The sequence below is a fragment of the Vombatus ursinus genome, unplaced genomic scaffold (assembly GCF_900497805.2).
Source record: "Vombatus ursinus unplaced genomic scaffold, bare-nosed wombat genome assembly UNPS02009994.1, whole genome shotgun sequence".
NCBI classification, from domain to species: Eukaryota; Metazoa; Chordata; class Mammalia; order Diprotodontia; family Vombatidae; genus Vombatus; species Vombatus ursinus.
The window spans coordinates 6,319,056-6,343,932 of record NW_020949772.1 but is presented as its reverse complement, the minus strand read 5'-3'; the positions used below and the strand labels follow the sequence as shown (position 1 = coordinate 6,343,932).

Below are 24,877 nucleotides of genomic sequence, written 5' to 3'. Positions count from 1 at the left end.
AGGAGGTCATTGGATCATAGTTCTAGGGATGCAGGGGGACCTTAGAACCTGTCAATAAATCATCATCATCATCATCATCATCATCATCATCAGCTAGCATTATAAAGCACTTGACATAAACACACCCTCACTACGGTGGAGAGTTGGCTGTTTATGGACCTGGAGGCACAAAAGTCCACTCCATGGGATTTCTTAATATCTCTCTGGGTCCCAGTCCTAGTAAAGAAAGGTCACTGGAGAGAGGTAGGTGACCGGGCAGCTAGGTGGCGCAGTGGATAAAGCACTGGCCCTGGAGTCAGGAGGACCTGAGTTCAAACCTGGCCTCAGACACTTGACACTTACTAGCTGTGTGACCCTGGGCAAGTCACTTAAACCCATTGCCTAGCAAAAAACAAAACAAAATAAAACAAAACAAATAAAAGAGGTAGGTCACTCTGGGGCAACAACGGCACTAGTGTCTTAAACACAAAGTCCCTAAGAGATAAGATGGAAAAATGGAGGCATAGGGCATTGACCTCAAGGAATGTTCTTGCCCTCATGGTTGAGTCAGGGATTGAGGTAGGAGCAGAGTGTCCCTCTCTTTTCACACATTCTGTGCTCTGAGGGCCTTTCTAGTTCTGACATTCTGAGGTTCCAATGTATCACCCAAGTCTCATGTTCTGTGCTCCAAGCCTCCTCTCAGCTCTGACATTCTCTGTGCTAAGGGCTCTTCAGGATCTAATTTTTTTTTTGAAGGCAATCAGGGTTAAGTGACTTGCTGAGGGTCACATAGCTAGCAAGTATCTGAGGCCAGATTTGAACTCATGCCCTCTTGACTTCAGGGTTGGTGCTCCATCCACTGTACCATCTAGCTGCCCCCTCAGGATCTAAAATTCTATGATTGATTCTTCCTGGGCTAGTGGAATCTTCACTATCCAAGGTTAGAAAGTCAACTCAATCATTGCCCTGCCTCTTTACAGGAATCTCTTTCCCATACCCCGTGATCCCATTTTGCATGTAGTACAATGCCTGGCATTGCAAGTGCTTAAGAAATGTTAGTTGATTTATTTTTTAGGCAATTGGGGTTAAGCGACTTGCCCAGGGTCACACAGCTAGTAATTGTCAAGTGTTTGGTCTGAGGCCGGATTTGAACTCAGGTCCTCCTGACTTCAGGGCTGGTGCTCTATCCACTGTGCCACCTAGCTACCCCTGAAATGTTAGTTGATTGATACTGGTGGAACTCACAGACCATTTTGAGGTCGGTAGACGACTCTGCAATATGGCGGCAGTCATTGGTTTGACAAACCAGGGGCTGTGTTACTGATGTGTGTATGGAGGGTGAGGGTGAAGGGAGACCTCTGCCCTGTAGCCCGATGTGCACACACCTCGTCCTGGTGTAGGGGTAAGCATTCCAGGATTCCTCTTCTACCCGCAAGGCTGCCTTGGGCAGGATAGAGCGGAACCAGCTGGGGATGTGCATACCAATATGGTACACCTTGTGCGTGTACTGGCCAGCGCCCCCCGGCCCATCGGTGTACGGCCGGTTTTCCAGGATCTCTACCCCGCTGCCTTCGCCACACGTCTCCTCACGGCTCTTTTTCTGCAAAGACACACAGGTACGTGTTAACATGTGACTCGTTCCCAGAGCCCAGGTCCTTCTCTCTGACAGGCAGGCGGGAGTCAAGGGGCTCCCGGGGACCAGGAAGCACTTGGCAAGCCTCAAGAGGCCTGTAAGTGGCCATGGCATCCCGGCAGAAGCAAGCCCGAGCTCCCAGGCGCTGCTCACACAGGGAAGTCAAGTGGGGCTCTGGAGTGGAGTGTTCATCAAACCTGATGCCACACATCAGCGCCGTGCCTGGCTGTGGAGGTTACAGAGCAGAGGACAGTGAGATCCACCAGAGAGCGGTGCCTGCGGCGACAGGGGCTGACCGCTTTGAGGGTGAGCCCCCCAAGCACAGATCACAGGATTCAGAGCTGGGAAGGGCCTTTGAGGCCGCAAGGACCAACTCCTCATTTAACCACGGAGTAACGGAGGCCTTGGGGGATCAAGAGACTCACCTAAGAATCACGGATTGTAAATTTAGAACTGAAAGGGACCTAAGAGACCAACCCATCCAACCCCTCATTTTAAGATGAAGAAACTGAGGCCTGAAGAGATGAAGTGAATTGGCCAGGGTTAAAGAGGGTAAGTAGGGGCAGCTAGGTGGCACAGTAGATAGAGCACCAGCCCTGGAGTCAGGAGGACCTGAGTTGAAATCAAGCCCCAGACACTTACTAGCTATAAGTGACCCTGGGTAAGTCACTTAACCCCCAACTGCCTCAAAAAAAAAAAAGTCTAAGTGGAAGGTCCAAGATTTGAACCCAGGACTTGAGACTTCTAGAGTCAAGGAAAGTCAACAAGCATTGATTTCTTTCTTTCTTTTTCTCTTCTTTTTTTTTTTTTGGTGAGGCAATTGGGGTTAAGTGACTTGCCCAAAGTCACACAGCTCTACAAGCTGGCAGCATGATGCAGTCTCGGGCATCACAATAAGGGCACAGCTTCCAGGAATAAGGAGATGAGAGTCCCACTGCACTGTTGCCATGGTCAGACCTCATCTGGAGAACTGTGTTCAGCTCTGGGCACCACAATTTAAGAAGGAACTTGATAGGCTAGGTCCTTTTTTTTTTTTCCATATGAAGAGCAGTTGAGGAAACTGAGGAAGCTGAGCATAGAGAAAAGGATTCCCAGGCAAGTCAGCAAAGTATTTCTTAAGTGCTCTACCCCATTAGACTGTAAGCTCCTTGAGGACAAGGCCACGTATGCCCAGCATTTAGCACACAGTAGGTGCTTAATAAATGCTTATTAGCCTATAGACTGACTAGCTTCCTCTGGGCTAGGCACGGTGCTGACAGGTGGGTTCTTCAACTCTTTGCAGGGCTGTCATATGGAGAGGGGATAGAACCTGTCCTATTTGGCCCCAGAGGGAAAAATCAGGAGTAATGTGGGGTGGAAGGGAGATGGAAATGCAAGGACTCCAACTGAGGCTAGACATAGAGGAAAATTTCTTAATCCAAGCAGCCCTAAAGTGGGATAGGTTTCCCTGAGAGGGGGTGGGCTTCCCTGCCTCAAAGGTCTCCAAGTAGAGAATAACCACTCAATTCAATATACTGTCATGGAAATTAGGGTATGGGTCAGACTAAAGGGCCAGTGATATAATAATAATAATAATAATAATAATAATAATAATAATAACTTTTAAGTAATGTACAAAATATATTTTATATAATTTTGTATAACAACATTTATATATCACCTATTATATGGGGCAGCTAGGTGGTGCAATGGATAGAATGCCAGACCTGGAGTCAGGAAAATCTGAGTTCAAATCTGGCCTCAGACACTAACTAGCTCTGTGACCCTTTGCAAGTCACTTCACCTACCTGCCTCAGTTTCCTCATCTGTAAAACGAGGATAATAACAGCTTCTACCTCCCAGGTTTATTGTGAGGACAAAATTAAATAATAATTATAAAGTGCGTAGCAAGGTGCCTGGCAAATGGTACGTGTTATACAAATGTTAGCTATGACTGTTATTAGGATTATATGTATGGGATGAGTGAAGCTGAGAAGTCAAGGATGACGGCAAGGTTGTGAGACTGGGTGCCTGAGAGGATGGTCATGCCCTCAATAGTAAAAGGGAAGTTTGGAATAGGGAAGGGTTGGGGGTGGGGGGCGGAAATGAGTTCTATTTTGGATATATCGAGTCAAGATGCCTACAGGATATCCAAGATGTCTAAAGGCAGGGACAGCAAGATGGCACAGTGGATAGGGCACCAGCCCTGGAGTTAGGAGGGACTGAATTCAAATCTGGCTTCAGCCACTAGCTGTGTGATGTTGGATGCATCACTTAACCCCAAATGCCTCCAAAAAAAAAAAGGAAGTGGGGCAGTTGTCATTGTGGGACTTAGAGCTCAGGAGAGAGAAGAGGGCTGAATATAGAGACTGGGGATCATTAGCAAAGAGATCAAAGATGATAGAACCATGTGAAATAGTATACACACACATACACACATATATATATAATACATAAATATATATATATATATAGAGAGAGAGAGCATGAGAGAGAGAGAGAGAGAGAGAGAGAGAGAGAGAGAGAGAGAGAGAGAGAGAGAGGGAGAGAGAGAGAGAGCTGAGGAACCAGGACAGATCCTTGGAGGACATCTATATTAAGTGGGAAGTGAAAGAGGCTGAGGACTAGATGCCTCTCACCAAGGCTTTGCAGAGGGCATGAAGAATGTGGGCTTGGTCTCCACACCAGGCCAGGAGGAGTTGGTTTAAATACTATGGAATGTGGGAGTCAGCTGGTCAGGAGCCCCTGAGTAGTCACCATGACCACTCACAGAAAGCTGGGATCCAAACTTAGACCCACGGCATGCTGGGAGCCAGCACAAGGGGATCACCTCTGGAATTTCTTGGTGCGGCTCAGCTGGCCTCATGCCAGGACTGGCCCAGCCCAGCAAGCTGCCACCAGCCTCTTTCTGGACTGTCCCGGCTTCTCAGGCCCTCCCCAGCCTTCTTTGGCTCATCTTGGGTAGCTATGTTCAGGATGCTTATTGCTAGCTTTTCTCTAGTACAGATGATGACGTGCTCCCCTCTAGCTCAAGTAATAGCATTAAATCACTTGGAGGGGGAGGGGAGTGGGAAGCTGAGTGCACAGATGCCCTGAGATTAGCAAGAATGCCAGGTACTTAAAGGCTTCTATTAAAATAAATCTCCTGGCACTGGGGCATAAACACAGGATGGATGCATGGCCTCCTGGCAACAATTAGGGAATTAGTAATCTAACCCCATTTGTCACAAGCCAAGGCAATGGGTGGGGGCTCCTAGAAGCAGCTGAAAGTGTCCCCCATCATTCTTCCATTAAGGAAGGGGTACAAGAGGGTTGAAATAGTTTTCATCTCCTGAACGACGATTTCTCTCTGGAAGAAGGCAAAGTGAGAATCTGCCTAGAAAAAGTGGCACAGTTGAGAGGCAGGTAGAAATATGGTCAATTTCTGAGAGGGCTCAGAGCTAAACCTTCCCTGGCCTCAGCTGTCAAATCTGAAAAATGAGAAGGTTAGACAAAATCGGTATGGAAATCCCTATGATTCAATAGGGTTGAGTGGTGAGTAATGGTTTGGGTGAACAGAGCAAGGAAGGATGGATTGCCTGGGAAAACAAATCCACCAAGCATTTATTAGGGACCTACTGTATTCAAGACAATACATGGGAAACAAAGAAGGAGAAGCCAAGTTGTGGAGGGCTTGAAATGGCTTCTCCTACCTTTCATGTTATTAACTCCCCTTCACCAGCTCTCAGTTCTAATCAAAACAGTCACCTCCACATTCCATCTACCACCCTGGAGCCTTTGCAATAGGTCATCCCTTCCATGCCTGGAAGGGATTCCCTCCTCATCTATACTTTGCAAAGGCTTTAACCACCTCTGACAACAGGTATTAATGCTCTCACTCTTTTATCTCCTTTTATATACACTTCAAATTTGAGAGGAATTGCAGTAAAGTAAAGAGAAGGAAGAATTGGATTTGAATCCCACCCAGGACACTTACTAGATGTGATACATTAAAATAGCATTAGTAACTCCATTTTGCCCTTATTCACCATTTTGTGAAGTTAAGTTTTAACTTCTTTTAAGTTGTCAGATTTCAAGGAAATCATAGAACTACTTCCCCCCTTTCCCACTGTGACCCGATTTTGGGGAAAGTCTCAAGCCTCTCTACTAATAAGAAATAAGGTGACTTAATCCCTATGTTCATTTTTTTTCTTTTTCCCTCCAACCTTGAATAACCGTAGAAACCAAGGTTTAGGATCCTTGTTTTTACTGAAAGCCTTGGAATCAGTTTGTTTTGCAATTGCATGCTTTGCTAAATAAATTATTGTCTGGGTGTAATTACTCAATGTCTTTATTCCACCAAAACAGTTATGGCAACCACAAAGGGATTAAGACTGCAAGTCTCCATTTTATAGTGGGTTATACCTTTGCAGAAAGAACACCTCAGGGTGCTCTCATAAGATTTCTGCTCAAAGGACTGTCCTTTCCTGGACCTTCATGTCCTTATCCACTACATCTAGATGGTACCTCCTTAGAGGTGAGTGATCCCTGATGAAGGTACCACAGGTACTGGCTCTAGTAAGCTGATGGATACTCCCTTATGGGAGTTCTTATTGGCCTGAGAACAGGGAAAACTTCTCATTCAGAAGGGAATGGCTATGGATACGGTTCTAAGAAATCAGGGAGGGATGAAGAGAGGGAGAGGGAAGACCATGGCACTCTTAAGAAACCATTTTGTAGAGAAAAATCAGAAAAGAGGAATACTATTGTGCTATAAGAAACGATGAGCAGGCAGACTTCAGAAAACCCTGGAAAGACTTATATGAACTGATACTGAGTGAAATGAGCAGAACCAGGAGAACGTTATACACAGTAACAGCTACGTTGTGTGATGAGTGACGTTGATAGACTTGGCTCTTCTCAGCAATGCAAGGATCTAAGACAACTTCAAAAGACTCACAATGGAAAATGCTATCCACATCCAGAGAAAAAACTATGGAGTCTGAATGCAGATGGAAGCATACTATTCACTCTCCTTTTCTTTTGATGTTTTATTTTACTGCTTCATTCTCGTGGTCTCTCCCATCAGTTCTAATTCTTCTTTACATCATGACTAATGGAAAAATATGCTTAATGTGAATGTAAAAGTAGAGCCAATATCAGATTGCATGCTGTCTGGGGCGGGGAGTGGGAGGGGGAGAAAATTTAAAACCCATAATCTTATAGAAGTGAATGGTGAAAACTAAAAATAAATCAATTATTAAAAAAAAAATAGGGTGCAGCTAGGTGGTGCAGTGGATAGAGCACCGGCCCCGGAGTCAGGAAGACATGAGTTCAAATCAGGCCTCAGACACATAATACCTCCTAGCTGAGTGACTCTGGGCAAGTCACTTAACCTCCAATTGCCTCACTAAAAATACATATACATATATATATATATATATAGATGAAGAAAAAAAAGAAAAATCAGAAAAGAAGGGCAGAGTTTCAAAGCAACTCTCCTAGCTATTGATAACATCAAGCAGAGACTTACTTTCACAGGCTTTTTGATTAAACTTTTGGTGGAAAATAGGAAGAAAAATTTTGCCAGCAAAGTGCTACTATGTATCTGTCTTATTGTAGTGTCTATGTCTTGTGTCTTGGTTAATCCAACTAATTCCTTCTTGTGGCCTGAACAGTCAAAAGAAAAAGAGTATAAAAAGTGAAAACTTTTCTGAGGAAAGATAGTATCTGTCTGTCTCTGCATTTTTAACTCTGGTCAAGTTGGAAAAGCAAACAAGAGACACAGATAAGAAGGACAGGAATCTTTGTTCCTTGTCTGTAGAAATTCAAGGTGTTGTAACTAATTAGAAACTAAATTTGTGATTGAAATATAATTTCTGTACTGTGAATTTCCAAATTGTGGTTTGGAGGTTTCTATAAATGCTAAAATGTTTTAGTGAGTTTGGGGATACTATTCCATAGGCTTTGTTTTAAGGAAAAATAAGAATGAAATTCTGTGCACGTACATGGAAACAGCACTTAGAGCTTTGATCACTCTTTCCCTAGAGAATGACAAATTTATCGTTTTAGTGCATGGAAGGAAGGTGATTTCACTGATTAGAGAAAAGGAAAAAAATGGGTTTGCAGTTCAAATTTAAGAATTGCTTATTATTAGCCCTTTCTTATCATGAAAAGAGAAAAGCTTGCTTAAATCAGGCAGAAACTTAAAAGTAAATAGGATTTAATTTGGAAGACTGTTTTGTGTTACTACTGTATTTTCTTCTATGGATGATATAACAAAACCTAATTGTTTAGACAAATTAGAAGCAAAGTCAACAAAAGGTATTAGAATAGATCATGTATCTGTAAGCTTTTAAGAACCCCAAAGGCAACAGTATTGCAATTAATTAGTATTGTGTAATAAAACCCTATGCTAAATTGTAAAAGAAAAATTCAGTGGAGTAAAGATTAGTTCTATAGGTAGTCTGGGATATGATCGGAAGAAAAAGATCAGAGGAATTAAAAAGAGAAGTCAGATCAGAATATGGAAAAGAAAAAAACAAAGGGGCAATTTTGAAAGGTTTTAATCAAAGTCCACTACAGGGAAATAAAAAGAAAGGAAGGAAGAAAGTTTAAGCAAGTAGGGATAAGAGGAAATGGGTAGAAAGTTTAAAAAATTGTAGTCTGTGCTGAAAGTGTGAATAGAGGACTTGAAAGTAAAGGGTTTGGAGATTTTGGAAAAAGGTTTGAGGAAGGGTTTTGATCTCATTCAGAGAAGAAGGATATGAGAAACTTTATTTAGCTATTTATGATGTGGAAAATATAGAAATGTTTACAGCACTGAGTTATTTGAGGATAGCATTCTTTCTTTTTTAATAAGTAGCTTTTCCTGCCTATGTGACCAGTCCTCTTTGACCTTCCTGGAGTTACCACTGAAAAGCCTGTAGGTAAGGTCCTTTATCTACCCTCTTAAGCATCTAGGTGAGTTAGGTTAGTTTGAGAAAGCAAAAGGAATTGATTTAGTTCTTTGGGTGATTTAAAAAAAAAATAAAGAAAAACTTAATGGGAGCTGGGGGTGCCACCACTTTTTGAACATGAGCTACCTGAAAACAGTGGGGTCTTGGGAAAATTGTGATTTTAAGTGTTGTTACTATTAATGATTATCAATCCAGATATGATTTGGTCAAAATTTGTTCTGAAATTATATCATAATGTAGCTTCATTTATAGTGAGACACATTCTCCTACTAGGATAATTGTGATAAATTAGAACCCAATGCAAAATCTGTGTGACCTGAAACAGGTTACTTCATCTCTGTTTACCTTAGTTTCCTAATCTGTAAAAGAAATAATAATAATAGCACCCAACTCCCAGGGTTGTTGTGAGGATCACATGATTATAAAGTGCTTAGCACAGTGCCTGGCACACGGCAAACACTATTTAAATGTTAATACGTGTAAGCACTTTGTATTGGTCTTAAATGTAATCAGTATAAAATGCCAAAAGTGATAAATTATTTTCTATGTAAGACAATTTGGAAATGCATTTGACTAAACTGATGTCACCTAACTTATAATGAGTTTTGTTTCATGTTTTTGGGGTTTTTGCCAAATAATTCTCTCCTTTTTTTTTTTTTAGCTTTTATTTACTATTTTATTTTTCCCTAGTTACATGTAAAAACAATTTTTAGCATTCATTTTCAAAACTTTATTTCATGGTTTCTTTTGTTTTTCTTTTCTAGCTTGGTATTTCCAAAATTTATTACAAAAACCTTTCCCTGCTCCTCCTTTTTTTCTTTTTTTAATTAATTAATTAATTAATTTTTAGTTTTCAACATTCACTTTCATAAGATTTTGAGTTCTAAATTTTCTCCCCCTCCCTCCTCCCCAAGATGGCATGCTATAACCTCTACATATGCATTCATATTGAACATATTTTCACATTAATCATGTTGCAAAGAAGGATTAGAACCAATGGGAAGAACCACGAGAAAGAAGAAACAAAAAAAAAATCTTTCATGTTCTAAATACATGATATTGAGTATGTTATTATTGTGTTTCCAAAAATTTTTTCTTATATTGTGAAAATTGGTAGTTTAAATTGCTGTATCAGAAATACTGTTAGAAAAGTAACTTCTCTTTTAATTCAGATGCCTTTAGATTACTGAGTTGTTAAAAAAATGTGGTCAAAATGTTTGAAAACTGTTAAATATGTAATGGGGAACATTTCCTTTAAAGTGGATAATAGTAATAACTTAGTGTGGGGAGAAAAGTAGCACAGATCCCTTAAGTTATACTTATTCATGAGGTTCCTTGGTACTTTCTACTTAGGCAAGGTCATAAGATCTTATCAGCTCTGCTGACAGTATGTGATAAAATTCTAAAATACTGAAGTTTGAGAAACTAGGACCAATCCAATCAAAGTGGGAAAACTGACAAGTTTGCTTATAGTAAGGAGTGAGTGTCATCTGACCATCACTTATGAAAATTATAAAATTGTATTGAAGTTATATCTTTTTCTTTTTTTTTTTTTTAAGTGATTGCCCAAGGTCACACAGCTAGTACGTGTCAAGTGTTTGGTCTGAGGCCGGATTTGAACTCAGGTCGTACTGACTTCAGAGCTGGTGCTCTATCCACTGCACCACCTAGCTGCCCCTCAAAGTTACATCTTTGAACTAAATTAATAACAATAGAACATAGATTCAAAGATCTGATTTTGCCTTAGGGGTTAATAAGTAATACGGATATGTTACTTTGGAGACTTAAAGTGGCCAGAATTTTTCTGGGGTTTAAAGTCAACTATCATGAATTTATTATATGCGTGAAACTCCAGAATGTAATTATTCTTAATTCATAAATGAAGGATAAATAAAATGTCCTTCTATGCGCTCATTAACTATACTTGGAACATGAGCATTAATATACTAGTCATAAGTTATGATTAGTGAAATTTTGCTATTTGAGGTGAAATCTTGTGGGACTGTAATTTGATATTGTTCTAAGTTATGATTTCAGGTATAATTGTCTGAATTGCCATAAAGCCTATAGTCCACCATTAAAGAAGAATGCCATGTGCTGCCCAAAAAAGGAGCACAATCTGAGAACTGCTACAGGTGAACATATGTGTCTGGGAAAGTTGAGGGGACAACTTTGTGTAGGCAAAGGTAAGATTCTCTTGACTCAGTTTCCCCATCATGCTACATTTCCTTTCTGAACAGGAAATTTTCCCACCTGGTTTATTCTGAGCCTGGCCTCTGATACCCTGTGAATATTGTAAAACTTTGCTATATGATTGACTAGCAAATATGATTTGTGCCTAAAATCAAATACAGCTAAGGGAGCTTTCCCCAAGTTATGGCTTATGTCAGGTCAGTCTGTGCCCTTGAGGGGCCAGTCTCAATATCATCACAACCATATCCCTCCTTTTCCTTTCATAGCAAATTTCTATAATCAGGGCAGGCAAACAGTGGAAGTTTTGTTGTTGTACTACTAAAACATCTCCAATTTACTATAATAGGATGCAAGTATGAAAGATCTTACTGTTTTAAACTGAATGTGTAGTCCATTCCATATCTAAGCAACTAAGTAGAGTTATTTGGCTTGCCATGTACTTGCTAATAGTTATATATTAATTATAAGATTAGATCCTTAAAATATCTCACTTTTTCAGGATGATATGGGGATAATATCCTCAAAAGGAGGGAATAAGACAAAAATGTAAAAGTTTTCTAATTAAATGGAGCAGTAATCTTGAGAAAGCAACAGAATCAGACTTTTCTCTAAGAAATTATATATATATAAGTATATACAATATACATGTATACACACACACATACAAAACTGGTTTCCAAGTGTTTCTAATAGCCTTGAGTATGTTTAACTAACAAGTTCTCAAAATTGGATTGAAGATTTTACATATAAAATTGAATTGATAATTTAAAGAAAGTGAAATTATTTTCCTCTGTCTGATAACATTAAGAGACAAAAGGGCTCATTTTCCCAGTCAGACCCTCATAGATACTTCTTTTTAAGATTCTTCCTTCAGCCTGCTGAGGGCATTATCCTTATTAGATACAGTGTTCAAATAAAGATAGAAACAACAAATGGTATGTAAAAACTTAAATTCTCTTCACTTTCAGGGGAATTATGGATTCTTAATTTAATGTTCTTCTTATTGGTCTGTTAACAAGATCATAACCCTAAAGCTTGAGCTGGTTTTCATCACATGAACTAGTTATTGGAAAACCAAATGTAGGAGGTTGTACTCACTTGTACTGAGTTTTGTTATGGGCAGATTTTAGCAGAATTACCTAGGAATTTCTGCAAGTGACCTAGAATTAGAGAAACAAATCTGCTAGGAGTAGCCCATTCAGAGTTGCTCTGGGATTGAGACTTATTCCAGAATGTCTAAGGGAAGATGTTTCCAGGAACCTGGGACATATGGGACTCAAGATAAAATGTGTTGGTTGGGACATTGGGAGTAGGTTACCTACCAGGTTACAAGGAGACTTAAATATTATTTAATGTTGATGATTGCTATTGTATTACTTCAGCCTTTTCATTTCATGGTATTTATGTTTGCTGAGTTTTCCTGGTTACCTTGGTGACACGTAAATTCCCCTTCTCAAATTAGTCCATGGTGAGCCCTCTAAGTAGTCTGGGCTGCAGCCTGACTTAGTTTACCCATAGGGTCTATTTAACAATTTGTCTCCTTAGGGCCTTGAAATAACAGGATTATGACTCTACTTGTGCTCTTTCTGATTCTTCTTGTGTGGGTAACTTGTTGCTTATCCCTAGTGACCCAACGCTCCTCTCACACCACCCCTCTGATGCCCCTTAAAACAGACTATCATTCCATCCAGAATTCCCTAATCGATAAAGCTTTTAAATATATGATCCTGGGGGTTGAGAACTTCAGGATAATGGGAGGGAACAGATACATGAAAATAGCATTAGTAACTCCATTTTGCCATTATCCACCACTTCGTGAAGTTAAGTTTTAATGCCTTGTAAGTTGCTTGATTTCAGGGAAATCATAAAATGACTCCCCCAGTATGTTTTGCATGACTGAACGTGTATTACCTAAAACAAATTGCTTGCTGTCTCAGGGAAAGGGGGATGTGATGGAGATAGAGAGAAAATTTGGAACTCAAAATTTTAGAAAAAGAACGTTAAAAATTGTCTTTACATGTAACTGGAGGGGAAATAAAATATTATTTAAAAAAAAAAAACTACTCTTCCCTCCCCACTGTTGCCTGATTTGGGGGAAAGTCCTGATTCTCTCCACCAATAAGAAATAAGGTGACTTAATCTATACATTTTTTTTTCTACTCCCCTCAACCTATAATAACTGTAGAAATAAAGGTTCAGGGTCCTTGTGCTTACCTAGAGTCTTGGGCCCAGTTCGTTTTGCAATTGCATGCCTTGCTAAATGAATCATTGTCTGGCTGTGATTACTCAGTGTCTTTATTCCACCATAACATCTGTGTGATCCTGGTCAAATCACTTAACCTCTCTGAGGGGAAGTTTCCTCATCTGTAAAATGGGATTAATGAAAGCACTTACCTTATAAGGTTGTTAGGGCCAAAGGAAATAATATGTGGAAAGCATTTTGCAAACCTTAGATAAGACAGTGCATAGAGTGTTGCACCTGAATTCAAATCCTGCCTCAGAAACTTAGCAGCTAAGTGACCTGGAGAAATCACTTAACTTCTCTCAGTTTCCTCATCTATAAAATTGGGATAATTTTATTTTATTTTATTTTTTTGCTTTTTGGCTAGGCAATGGGGTTAAATGACTTGCCCAGGCTCACACAGCTAGTAAGTGACAAGTGTCTGAGGTCAGATTTGAACTCAGGTCTTCCTGACTCCAAGTGTGGTACCCTAGCTTCTTTTCTTTCTAAACATTTTTAATTAGCTAGAAAACCATCAACAAAGAATAACATTTCTGTGTGTAAAGAAGCCTGGAAAACGAGGATTGGATATGAAACTTTGAATTTATTACATATTATATATACATATGTAATAGATAAGTTATTTGCAATAGATTCAGAGTTTTGTATCACACATATGTGTGTAAGTAATAGATAAATTAGGGACAGCTAAGTGGCACAGTGGATAAAGTGCTGAGTCTGGAATCAGGAAGACCCAAGTTAAAATCCAACCTCAGGGGGGAGCTTGGTGGCACAGTGGATAGAACACCGGCCTTGGAGTCAGGAGGACCTGAGTTCAAATCTGGCCTAGATACTTGATACTTACTAGCTGTGTGACCCTGGGCAAGTCACTTAACCCCATTGCCTAGCCCCCCCCCCCCCAAAAAGTCCAACCGCAGACACTTATAGGCTGTGTGACCTTGAGCAAGTCACTTAACTTCTTTTGGCCTCAGTTTCCTCAAACTGTAGAATGGGGCTACTTCCCAGGGTTGCTGTGAGGTTCAAGTGAGATAATATTTGTAAAGCCCTTAGCATAGTGCCTGGCACATAGAAGGCGTTATATAAATGCTAACTGCTATTATTATGATTACTGATGTTGTTGTTATAGAACTGAAGTCTTTCTGGGTCTGGGGCTGTAGCTATGGCACCGCTCAGCTGCCTGATTTATAGCCAGAGTATGCGAATATTCATGACTCCTCTCTACGCCTCCTCAGGGAAGTCACCTGCCCCCTCTGACCCTCAGTTTGTGCCTCTGCAAAAATGAAGGGGTCTGACCAGTCAACCTCTTAGGGGCCTTCTTGTCTTCCAGCATTTAATAGTATCCGGCACACAGTAAGCACTTAATAAGTGCTCTCTCCATCTAAATCTCTGAATCTACGACCCCAGTATCCTCAGACCTGAGCTTGCTTCCCCATTCTGTCATCTAAGACCTGGGTCACCACAAGCAAGCTACTGAACCTCTCTCGGCCTCGCTTTACTACTCTGTAAAATGAGGGAGTTGGACAAGAGATGATCCCCCGTGAGCCTAATATACCTATCACGATAAATGCTGTGCATTTATTACTGTGATTGACATTTCTTTCTTATCTCCTTCTTGGGCTGTGGCCTCCATCAGGACGAGGGCCTCCAAACTCTTGTAGCTGCCCTACCATAATCAATGTTTACTGGGGTTTGAATCGTCTGGGGGCTCATGACCCACATTGTACAACTTTTATTTTCAGTTCCCTCCCCTCCCAATTCCCCTTCTCAGCATCCCCCTCCTTTCCCAATCTCGCTGTGCACACCCTCCCAGGCACCTCTACCCAAAACCCCATCGGGATATAAAAAGCATTGGCCTATTCAGCCCTGCTCTGGCTGGGGCATGAGTCAGCCTCTGGGTTGTGTGAGCAGCTCCTTCTCCATCATTAGATCTGACATCTAATTCATTACAAGCAGGAAGCACTCAGCAACACAGAGAGGGAAGGGGGCTGCCTAGGATGTGGCCCTGCTCCCCAGCAGGATGGAGGCCTCCCAAGCCAAACAGCTCAGCAGGCCACCCTGTACCCCCTCCCCCTAACTAAGTCCCCTTTCCTCTAGGATACAGCTAATATAAACACCTTTTCACCTGCATATTCCAGGGCTACTCTGAATTATAGTTGTCTAATTATACACCTCAAGGTGTTAATTAGTTTGATCCTGGAGGGATTTTTGACTACCTGCATGACCTTTGGTAGGTCACTCAACCTCTGTAGGGCTCACTTTCCCTTTCTATAAAATGAAGAGAATGGACCAGCTGGTCCCTCAGGTACCTTTCCAGTTCTGGCATTCTGTGATTCCTGCTCAGGAAGGAGGCAGGGGGTAGGGGAAAGCTGAGGAGTAAGTTAGAGGCTGGCAGCTCTCAGTAGTCCAGGGGGTAGTGAAGGTCGATAGACCTATGGATCCTTCTGGAACAATAAGGCAATTTCAAGAGTGGGTTGGAACTATTGCTTAATTGGCACAGGAATTCTCCAGCTGGTCTGGGGCACAGAGACCAGGCACCTGGGGCTCAGGGAGCAGTAGGAAGGCACATGTATAAAGCTGTCAACACAGAGGACCTGATGGGAAAACTGAAGTCACAGCCACAGCAGGCGCTGAATTCTAGAATGTCGGAGCCAGAAGGGGCCTTGGAGCACAGAAGAGAGCTGGGAGGGGCCAGAGAAGATGGGATGTCAGAAATGAGAGGGCCCTAAGAGCACAGACCAGGGCTGGGAGGGGGCCTCTAACAGGATATCAGAGCTGGGAGGGGCTTGAAAACAAGAGTGTGTCAGACCTGGGAGTCCAGCTCCTGACCTCTGCACTTAGCCTTTCTTCCCAATTCCTTTAGCATAGGGAGAAGTTCGTATGTAAGGGGGCAGTGGAGGCGTGAGCATCTCGTGGGATTCCCACTCACGGATGCCCGGCCTCCAAAGGGACCAGCACCAAAGGGCACTTTCATAGTTTCCAAAGACTGAAATTGTTTCCTTTGATGCTGTCCTTGACCCAATTAACAGAAGGTCTATCTTTTATGTACTGAGCACCTTAAAGGAAAAAAAAAAAGACACATTTTCTCCTGCCAACCCGGGGCCACGATGGGCAGCTGAGCTAAAGAAGAGACAGGAGGGAAGTCTTTCTAGGATTCCCCGCCACCTCTAGAGAAATCTTGCTTTACATGACTTTAAAAGAGATTTTTCAAGTCCCCCTCCCCCACTCCACTTGGGTCCTTCACTCCCAAGAGGCTCAGGTTCCTGCTTATCATGTTATAGATACTGGAGACTTTAAGCTACAGCATCTGTTTCCATGGCAACGTGACGGCATCAGCAATCGAATGCGTTTAAGCCGAGGCCATCCTCGGTCAGCTTTCCACGGTGCAGGTGTGCGAGCGAATACACACACACACACACACACACACACACACACACACACACAGATACAAGTCTGCTCCACACTGTCACCCATCACTGTGCTGCCGCCCCACCAAGTTCCAGAAAACTCAGGGCATTTTTTGTGGCTAGCAAGGGGCCTGGGAGCTCTGCTCTAAGGGCTGGAAGGGCATTTGTCTCCCTCACTTACAGGAGAGGTGGGGGTGGAAATCTCCCTAGACGGGGAATTAGGGTCATCATGGGATCACTGAACTCAAGCTGGAAGGGCCCTGAGAGGCCACATCATCTAACTCTGTCCTTTAACAAACAAGGTCCAGAGAGGTTAGTTAAGAGATTTAGGATTATGGGACCACAGATTTAGAGAGGAAGGGGGCTTAGAGGCCATTGGGTTCAACCCTCTCATTTTACAGATAAAGAAACTGAGGTCCAGAGACATAAAGTGATTTGCTCAAGCTCACACAGACAGGAAGTAGAAGAGCCAGGACGTGAAGCCAGGTCCCCTGACTCTTAATCCGGCCCTCTTTTCACTATACCATGCTATTAAGTTAGCTGTGGGAAACTCAGACAAGCTTCCTCCTGCTTTAGTTTCCCATTTTCTCATCTGCAGCTGGGTGGTACAGCGGGTAGAGTGCTGGGTGTGGAGTCAGGAGGACCTGAGTTCAAATCTGACCTCAGACACTTATTAGCTATGTGACCCTGGGCAAGTCACTTAACCTCTGCCTGCCTCAGTTTCCTCATCTATAAAATGGGGATAATAATAATAGCACCTACCTCCCAGGATTGTTGTGAAGGTCAAATGAGATAATATTTGTAAAATGCTTAGCACAGAGCCTGGTACATAGTAAGTACTACATAAATATTAGTTATTGTTTTATGTAAAATGAGAAGACAATCATTATATCAATATATTGACAGAAGCCCTTTTGGTGGTAGCCCCAAAGTGGAAAACAAAGTGGGTTCCACCACTGGTGGGACAAATGGAACATGAATGCAATGAATTATTATTGTTAATATAAAAAATTGATAATATGAGTCAGAGAAAAATGAGAAGACTTGTATGAACAGATGCAGAGTGACTAAGAGCAGAAGATGAACAACGGACATAATGGATAAAACAACATAAATGAAAGCAACCAAACTCAAATTAATTGCAACGACCAATCCTAGTTCGTGGTATTAAGAGATGGAAGGGAGCTTAGAGATCATTAGATCCAACCCCTTCTTTTGCTCAAGGTCACACAAGCAGACCGGAGCTCCGGGCGCCCTCAATCCTGAGATCTCTTCATTATACCACAATGTCTTCCTTAGGTGGAAATGGTTCTAGAGCCCAAAGGATGAGAAACACGTCTCTACTCTCTGTAGAAAGGTAATAAACTTTTCTTTTTTTTTAAGTGAGAGGGTTGAAGTAGATGACCTCTGAGGTCCTTTCTAACTTTTGTGTTCAGTGAGTGTAAGACTTCAGTTGGTGTTCCCAAGACGTCAGCCAGTCCCCGGATTGGGAAGTGCTCTAAGGAAAGGCTGAGGCAGTCAAAGGGCGCAACTCTCTCTTTGGACTGGATAGCTGGGAGATGGGGCCGTCGATGGGGCAGTGGCTAAACTGGGATGGACATTGACCCCAAAGTCAGCCAGGCCCCTCCTCAAGAAGCCAGGACATAGGCAGAGCCCAGAGCCTCAGGTCCTTGGAGAAAGGAGACCAACTTAGGGTGATATTTCCCATAATGATGGTAAGGATTATTAGCAGGACAACAAGGATGGGATTATGTCTATAAATCACTTTAAGCTCTTCTCTTGACAAAGGGCTCTGAACCATGGTAAATCCATCCAGGCCTCTTAACCCACTCCACCTTCTCCCTCCCATTTCCATCACTGATGAAGGTCACTGGTAGACAGGCAAGCAGCTCAGGGCTGAGCCCCTGGGAATAGTCACACTACCAGCAAATCCAACCCAAGTTGATCAGCCAGAGGCGGACAAATTCCCCTGAACTCTGCAGAGACCTGGCCAATGCCCAGCACCAGGGGCAGGGATCCTTGCCCAGCAGCCCCATGTCTGTATCTACCCTACATGGACTAACGGGCTGAGACTCGCCCCTGGGACATCCTCCTATTCTTTGCACGGCTATTACGCAGCTGCCATTTTTAGGAGCCAGAAATTAGTAATAATGTTGAAACAAGTTACTCTAAAAGGGAGGGGAAAATATGAAGTCTCCCTATAGAGGTATGGGAAATACTCCAAGAGGAGACTCATGGATTTGGAGTCTGGAAGACTTGGGTTCAAATCCTACCTCAGACACTTTAACTAAGCCTTGTGACCCAGGGCAAATCACTGGTTTTCTCTGTGAAATGAGGGAGCTGGACTAGATGGATGGCTTCAAAGGTCCCTTGGAGCCCAGATTTCTGATCATATGAAACAAGAGTTCCAGTCTTCCACTGCCTTCAAAGCCCCCCACTTAGAATGCCCCCTCTTACCTGACTCACTAGGTACTTAGTATGTGCAGGCAGATATGAAGACTAAATCGGGCCAGTCTCTGCCTTTAAGGAGCTAACATTCTACAGTGGGGGAGGAGTGGGGAGGGAAGTAGAACTTGTACAGATAAGAAAAGACAAACTAAGACAAAGTCATTTCAAAGACATAGTGTTAATGACTGGAGGGGAAAGGAAGAGCAGGGATAGGCTCCAAGCAGAAAGAGGCTTTTTGTTGTGCACCGAATGAAGCTTCTTCTTTGCACTCATCTCATTCCCTTTAGGGCAGGTATCCAACTCAGACACTTACTGGCTAGGTGACCCTGGGCAAGTCATTTAACTCTGTTTGCCTCAGTTTCCTCATGTGCAAAATGGGCTGGAGAAGGAAATAGCAAACCACTCCAATATCTTTGCCAAGAAAACTCCAAATGGGGTTGTGAAGAATCAGACATGACTAAATAACAACAACATTCCCCTTAATATCATGGTTGTTTGTACTTGGTCCCCATTAGAATGTAATCTCCATGAGGACAGGACTGATATGCTGCCTATGAAGCACATAGTAGTTGCTTTAACAGATGCGCATTTGAAATAGTCCAGACAAGGCTAGACCTCAGAGAGCTCACTACCAGAGAGGGGAAGCGATTTCCCAAAGGTTCCACAGTGACCCCGGCCCAGAGCTGGAGCTGAATCAGCCCCAAGCTGGGAACTCCCAGTTCCAGGTGCTGTCTGCTAACTGTAAGCTAGGGCCAGGAATGGAGGGGGCTGAGCCCCGGAGCAGGCATCAGAGCACAGCTCCCCCGTTCCGTTCCGAGGCTTCTAATGAAATAGAAATGGACCAGGAGGCATGATTCAGTCACAGAGGGCCAAAGGGACCAGCCAACGTCAAAACATCAAGAATGAATGGGGAAGCTGATCAGGCTATAAATGTCAACTATGGTTGAAATGAAGATAGCCCAGAATGGTGAGATCGCCCTTACTCTTCCTCCATCCTTACCTCCTCCTCCCTTTCTCCCTGTTCTTGCCTCTTCTTTTCCCCTCCATGCTCCTTTCTTCCTTGCTTCCTGTGACCCACCCTCTCCCTCCTCCATCCCTCCTCCCTTCTCTTCTCTCCTTTTTCTTCTCTTCCCATCCCATTCTTTCCTCTTCCTTTCCCCTCTCTTCACTCCCTCTCCAATCTTTCCTCTCCTCCCTCTTCTCTTCTTTATTCCCTCTCCTTTCCCTCCTCCTCCCTCTCTTCAGCTTCATCCTCTTCTTCTCTTTCTCCCAACAGTTCCTCTGCACTTCTCCTTGATGTACCCATCCACCCATCCCTCTCTTTAAGCTTATCCTCTTCTCTGTTTCCCTCCATTCCTCCCTCTTCTCTTTCTGCTGGCTAAATCTTCACAACTTGTTGTGAAACTGAACTCGTTATCTTTTCCCCCAAATCCTTCTCTCTTCCTTATTTCAGCAGGCATTTCCCAGGAGTTTGTCCCTCTTTCCTTCTCCCTCTTGCCTATCCCATTTGGTGATCTAGTCTGGTTTCAATGATCTCTACACTGATGATTTTCAGGTCTATTTATTATTTCAGGTCCTAACCTCTCCCCAGGCTTCCAAACTTAAATCTGAATCTACCTATTAGATATCTCCAACTGTATGCCCTGTAACCATCTTAAATTCAACCTGCCTGAGGCAGCTAGGAGGTGCAATGGATGGAGCACTAGCCCCAGAGTCAGAAGGACCTAAGTTCAAATCCATCCTGGGCAAGTCACTTAACCCCAATTGCCTCCAAAAACAAAAAACAAAAACTCAACATGCTTGAAACTCATTCTTTCCCCTCGATGTCATTCTTGACTCCTCAATCTCTCTCCCTCCCCATATCTATGCTGTTGCCAAGTTCTTTCAGTTCTACCTTCTATACATCATGGAGCTAAAATCTGCTTCACTCCAACATTCACTCTGTGGGTCCTAGTTCTGTGCCTTGAGCCCAAATGAACAATCAGAGTAGTGTGAGTTAGTGGGGAGAGGGCAGGACTTGTCCTCAACAGAGACCCGGATTCAAATCCAGACTCAGGCATTTACTAGCCATGTGACCATGGGCAAGTCACTTAATCCCTTTTAGGCTTTTCAATTACAAAATGGGAATAAAAATCCTTGATGTACCTACTTCAAAGGGCTCATATGCAATTTACTTATCTAAAGCCTTCTGCAAACTTTAAGGTTTTATATAAATGGTAGCATTCATTATTCTGCAATTAAGCCTAATCCTTCTTCCACAAAACAGCCCAATAACTATTTTAAAGTTTAAATCTATCCCTTAGGCTAACCATAGCCAGTTCCTTCAACTGATACTTGCATGACTGGTTTTGAGCCCCCATCAGGTATGGATGGATTGTACAAATCTGTCTACTGAATGCCAACTCTGAGAAGGCAGTTGACTGATGATGGGCCAATATGGCAAAGTTGGGGGGGGGCCCAGCTAGGTGGTACAGTGGATAGAGCACTGGCCCTGGACTTAGGAGGACCTGAGTTCAAATCCAGCTTCAGACACTTGATAATTACTAGCTATGTGACCCTAGGAAAATCACTTAACCCTGAATGCCTCAACAAAAACAAAAAAATACAGTAGAGTGGGGGTAGGGGTGGGAGTAGGGGGAAGGGCAGGGACAGTGTGAAGCTCTGGGATATATCCCAGAATCTCCTATTCACTAGACCCATGACTTTTAGATGAATCACTTTGCCTCAGTTTCCTCATCTGCCAAACAGGGATAATAATTCCTATGCTGCCTCCTTTATCAGGGATACAGGATGAGAGAGTGCTAGGCTTGGAGTCAGAAAGACCTGGATTCAAATCCTGCCATTAAGACTTACTTCAATTCAATTCAACAACATTTATTAAGCACCTAATATGTGCCAGATGCTGTTAGGTTTGGGGACACAAAGACAAAAGTGAAACTCTTTCTGCCCTCAAGATGCATATAATTTAAACTCTGAACTTCAGTCTCCATGGTAGCACAGTGGATAGAGTGCTGGGCCAAGTCAGGAAGACCTGAGTTCAAATCTAGCCTCAGACACTTCCTAGCTGTGTAACCTTAGACAAATCACTCAATCTCTGTCAGACTCAGTTTCCTCAACTGTAAAATGAGGATAATAATAGTACCTATTTCCAAAGGTTTTAGGGAGTATTAAATGAGATGATATTTGTAAAATCCTTACCATAGTGCCTGGCTCATGGTAGGTGATATATAGATATATATATATATATATATATGCACCGCTATTAATAGTAGTACATCTGTAAAATTGAGATAATAACACCTCCAGTAACTGCCTCCCAACAACCCTGGGAGGCAGATGCTGTTATTATCCCCATTTTACAGTTGAAGAAACTAAGGCAGGTAAAGGTTAAGTGACTTGCCCCAGGTCATAGAGCTAATAAATGTCTGAGGTTGAATTTGAACTCGGGTCTTTCTGATTCCAGAACTAGCCTTCTATCTACTATGCTATCTAGCTGCTAGTTAGGGGTCAGTTATCATTAATATTAGCAAATGAGATGATGCCCATGAAAACACTTTTGAGTAGAGTAGAGTTAAAAGTCATACCTTAGAGAAATTAGAAGCAGATCAAGTACCCTTCACAGGCATCACTAAAGGGTGAATTCTCAACAAAACAAGAGAGACATCTAAAAGACAGAATTGGTAACTCTTAAATACATGTACCTGAAAAGGTTTTTTCAGAAAAAAATTACTGCAAGCAGAGTAAGAAGGAAAGTGGTTGAAAGAGAAAAAAAAAATTTGTATCAAATCTCTGATAAGTCTGATGCCCAAGATATATAAGCGACCCACAGAGAGATAGGGTGTCCCAAAAATCTTAGTGAGGTTTTAAGATTTAATCATTTCAAACCAATGTAGCCAAAATTAGAAGGAAAACAGAAAATTGGAAGTAAATTTTTATAGGCAGTTTCTCAGATAAAGACTTCATCTCAAATGTACAGAGAACTTTGTCATATTTATAAGAATATGAGTCATTCTCCAATTGACAAATGGTGAAAGGATATGAACTAGCAGTTTTTGGAAGAAGAAATCAAAGCTATCTATAGTCATATAAAAAAAATGCTCTAAACCACTATTGATTAGAGAAATGCAAATTAAAACAACTCTGGGGTACCCCCCCTATCAAATTGGCTAAAATTATAGAAGAGGCAAGTGATAAATGTTGGAAGGGATGTGAAAAAATTGAGACACTAATACACTGTTGGTGGAACTGTGAACTGACTCAACCATTTTGAAGAGCAATCTGGAATTATGCCCAAAAAGTTATAAAACTATATACCTTTTGACCCAGCGATACCATTATTAGGTCCATTTCCCAACGTGATCAGGGAAAAGGGAAAAGAACCTCTATGTTCTAAAATATTTATAGCAGCTCTCTTTGTGGTGGCAAAGAACTGGAGATTGAGAGGATGCCCATCAATTAGGGAATGGCTGAGCAAGTTGTGGTATATGATTGTGAAGGAATACTACTGTGCTATAAGAAATGATGAACTCAATGATCTTAGAAAAACATGGAAAGACTTGCATGAAATAATGAAGAGTGAAATGAGCAGAACCAAGAGAACATTGTATACAGTAACACCAATATTGGTCGAAGAGTAACTATGATTTACTAAGTTATTCTAAGTTACTAAGCATTCAAATCAACTACAAAGCACCTATAAAGGAACATAAGATACTATCACCTCCAGAGTGCAATGCTATATGGAAGTATGTATAATATGGCTCCCCATATAGAACTTTATCAAATGTTGGCCTTCTCTAATGGGGAGTTGGGAGGCAGAGAGGGAGACCAGCTGGAACTTGAAATGTAACAAAAAATTAAAATAAAAAAAGATTTGATAACTTTAGAAATATAAATGATACAAACTTACAAAAGGTAACACTGAAAGGTTAATTATTTGAAATTTTAAACTATAGATGTGTTTCTTATTAAAGTTCAAAGTAACTAATTTTGTGCTATGCAGACATCACTCCAGTCAATTTTTGAACTCGGTAAAAATTTTGATCGGTTGTACTCAGTGATTGAAAGGATGGAATTTGTAACCTTACAATCATCCAAAGAATGAATGTGATTCCACAAAAAAAATTCTAACAGACATAGACCGGGTGACTGAGGCGACTGAGCACGAGGACTCCTCCCCTGATCCGCTAGCACAGGAAAATGTCACCTAGAAACTAGACATACATGATGTATGATGACAGGTTACCCTATCTTCTTAAAATTAAAATGAAAAATCTATTATTAAAATACACAAGAATAGGTAAGTACAAAAGAAACATAACTAATTAAGCTTTCAAATTATATTTTTTGTAAGCTTGTAGCATTTATACTTCTGAAGTTATTAAAGCCTAAAACTTCACTAAGACTCTTGGGACACCCTGAGTGTATGTGTGTGTATATGTATGTGTACGTATGTGTATGTGTATGTACATGTACGTGTATGTACGACCAAAAGCCAATCCTTAATAGATAAATGGTTAAAAGATATGAACAAATAGTTCTCAAAAAAAGAATTATAAAGTAGTAACAACAACGTAAAAGAGTACTCCAAATCACTAATAAGACAAATGCAAACCAATACAAATGTAGGCTTTCACTTCACACCAAGCAAATTGGCTTGAATGATCAACAATGGGAAGTCAATGCACAAGATATGCACACTTGTACATTGTTGGTGTAGTTGTAAATTGGCCTGACATATAGGAGGCATTTAAGAAATGCCTGTTAACTGATTAATCTGATGCTATAGAATTATAATGACCAAGCTTTGCCCCAAAGGAGAGATATGAGAAGGTTCCGCCCTCCCCTACTTTTTTAGGGGTGGTATACTATGAGTATAGAACATAGCATGCAGTTCCTCGCCCCTGCACCTCTTCCCCCCCTACACATACACACAAACACACACGGCATGGGTATCAAGCCTATTTTACAGATAGGAAAACAGAAGGGATTCAATCTGAGTTTTTCTGATTTCCAAGTCTGGACATTATTGACTGCCCGGTGCTAGCTAAGGTGCTAATAA

At 41.8% G+C, this 24,877-nt stretch overlaps 1 protein-coding gene across 5 annotated transcripts in view; it reads right to left on the bottom strand.

Annotated features, from left to right (window-relative positions):
- The window catches only part of PITPNM2 (phosphatidylinositol transfer protein membrane associated 2), a 256,108-nt gene that overhangs the window by 72,729 nt on the left and 158,502 nt on the right, over positions 1-24,877 (bottom strand). For 4 of the 5 annotated variants that reach the window (XM_027853474.1, XM_027853476.1, XM_027853475.1 and 1 more), the window contains exon 4: positions 1,365-1,579. The exons of the other annotated variant lie outside the window; for it this stretch is intronic. In XM_027853474.1, the coding sequence (XP_027709275.1) occupies positions 1,365-1,579 (215 nt within the window). The remainder of the gene's footprint in view (positions 1-1,364; positions 1,580-24,877) is intronic. 5 annotated transcript variants of the gene reach the window in all.